The sequence below is a fragment of the Protobothrops mucrosquamatus genome, unplaced genomic scaffold (assembly GCF_001527695.2).
Source record: "Protobothrops mucrosquamatus isolate PMUCROS unplaced genomic scaffold, P.Mucros_1.0 scaffold963, whole genome shotgun sequence".
In the NCBI taxonomy this organism is placed as follows: Eukaryota; Metazoa; Chordata; class Lepidosauria; order Squamata; family Viperidae; genus Protobothrops; species Protobothrops mucrosquamatus.
Genome location: NW_015387207.1, coordinates 152,110 through 154,443, shown reverse-complemented (window position 1 = coordinate 154,443; position 2,334 = coordinate 152,110). Strand labels below are relative to the sequence as shown.

The following is a 2,334-nucleotide window of genomic DNA, read 5'->3' as shown; positions in this document are numbered from 1 at the left end:
TTATTATTATTATTATTATTATTATTATTATTATTATTATTATTATTATTATTATTATTATTATTATTATTATTATTATTATTTACCAAGCTTTCGTTGGATCTTCTTGAAATACTGAAAGGGTGAAAAATTAAATTAGGTGGATAGCTTGGTGGCCTTTTTATTTCTATCCCACCTTTATACTTTTTTTTATAAGCAACACAAGGTGGTGATCATAGCCAATACTCCTTCCTCCGGCTGCTTTCTCTGCAAGAGCTTCCCATGAAGTGATCTGGACAGAGAGAAAGTGAATGGCCCAAGGTCATCCACCTGGCTTTGATGGCTAAGGTAGGACTAGAACGCACAGCCTCCTACATTCAAGCCTGGTGCCTTAACTCAACCGGTGGGCCGTGAATGGGGAAGCCAACCAGATTCATTTAACAACCGCGTTGTTAACAACTGCAGTGATTCCCTTAACAATGGTGGCAAGAAGTTGGTTTGTGACAATAAAAGTTATTTTATTAGTAAATGATGAGGTACTAGGATGAGAAATAGAATATACTTGTGAAATAAAGTAAGAATGTAAATTATCTGAACAATATGTGTATTTTAGATACAATAACTATTTTGTAATGAATTTGGGAAAATTTGGGATACCCGAAGTCTAAATATTATGGAGATTAAAGGCTAAATTGGAACACGGTAATTGAAATTAGGTAAAACTTAAAAACAGGACTTGGATAGGTATAAGTAAAATTATATTGACAGATGTATTGATTGATTGAGCTATAACTAGAAATGTATTCACTTGAATGTGATATAATAATTAAGGGAAATAGAGAGGGAACTTTCAATGACGCAACCTGAGATGTGCACGAAAGATTTTGTTACTGGACTATTGATTACCCAATCACCACACTGCTTCCTAAATACTTGGATGTAAAATTGAAAAATTAATAAAACTTGTTATAAAAAAAAACAACGGTGGCAAGAAAGGTCATAAAATGGGGCAAAATTCATTTAACTGTCTTAGCAATGGAGATGTTGGGTTTAATTGTGGTCGTGTAAGTTGAGGACTACCTGTATAGCTTTGTGGATGCAAAATAAACAGCTGTCCTTTCCCCCCCCCCTCCTTTTTTTTTACCTGTAAAGGGTGTGGATTTATCAAAGCTCCTTGAAGCAGGAATTTACATCTGCAAGATGCTGAACCGGAAGACCAGTTCAAAAGTTGCACAGGCCAGCTGCAAACTGTGAAGTAGATCCGTGCCTTTCCTGGACTTGCTGGGATGAAAACTGCATGGCAGTCTGGAAATTGCCACGTTAGTATTTGCTCCCCTAACTTTATTTAAGCACTCTCAAATGACCCAGACCTTCAAGATAAGAAGATGGAAGAATGTAGAACACCATATCTACCCATCAGACACGTTGGCTGTATTTGAAGATGGATGTTGCAGTTATTTTAAGGAGCAAATGTATTATGCTTGCCCTTATTTTTGACCTAAGACTCCTGTTCCTGAAATCTGTTTTGTATCTAGGGCCATCACACTGCCCAGCACCCGTCCCTCCAGCGTTTCTCCAATGCTGGGATTTCTAAAGGTCCTAACTGTCAGGACAAGTTTTTATAAGCTCTTGGATCCTTATGATCCTTTTTAGGTGCAGTGGTCCTGGGGAATTCTGGGAGTTGAAGTCCACACATCTTAAAGTGGCTGAAGTTGAGAAACACCACTCTATAGTGTTCGTCTTGTCAAGCATTGAAGCAAAACATAAGCTGGGATTTCTCTCCAAATAAAAAAAAATATTTTTACTCTGGATTTGAATGTTACTTGTGCCGTTTGATTTCCCTCCCCCCCAATGTTCTACCCAAGGGAATCAAAGGAGCAGTCAGAAGCAGTCATACAGGTAGCCCTCAACTTAGAACCATTTGTTTAGTGACCGAAGCTTAGAACGGCACTAAATGTGACCGTTTTTCACATTTACGCCATTGCAGCATCTCCATGGTCACGTGATCAAAATTCAGAGGCTTGGCGACTGGAAAGAATTTGTGATGGTTGCAGTGCCCCAGGGTCATGTAAGATAAGATAAGATAACTTTTATTGTCATTTTTTTTACTGTGGGCACAACAGCACACATCAAAAATGAAATCATCTAACAAAGTGGGGAAGCCAGATTGACTTTACAACTATGTTAGTAGCTTAACAACTGCAGCGATTCACTAAATAACTGTGGTTAGGAGCTTCTGAGTGACAAAGATTGATGTTTGCAAATGTTTCTAGCAATCTTGAGAGGGGTCTTGTCCATTTATGACCGAATGACCAAGCGCACCCTGGATCTGTTTGGCACTGATTAACTTGTTTC

General features: G+C 38.2%; 1 protein-coding gene across 1 annotated transcript in view; it reads left to right on the top strand.

Annotated features, from left to right (window-relative positions):
* Positions 1–1,769, top strand: part of HMGCL (3-hydroxy-3-methylglutaryl-CoA lyase) — a 15,121-nt gene extending 13,352 nt beyond the window's left edge. The window contains exon 8 of the mRNA XM_015819661.1: positions 1,132–1,769. Coding sequence (XP_015675147.1) covers positions 1,132–1,233 — 102 coding nt within the window. The 3' untranslated portion in view covers positions 1,234–1,769. The remainder of the gene's footprint in view (positions 1–1,131) is intronic.
* Positions 1,770–2,334: the final 565 nt, after the last annotated feature.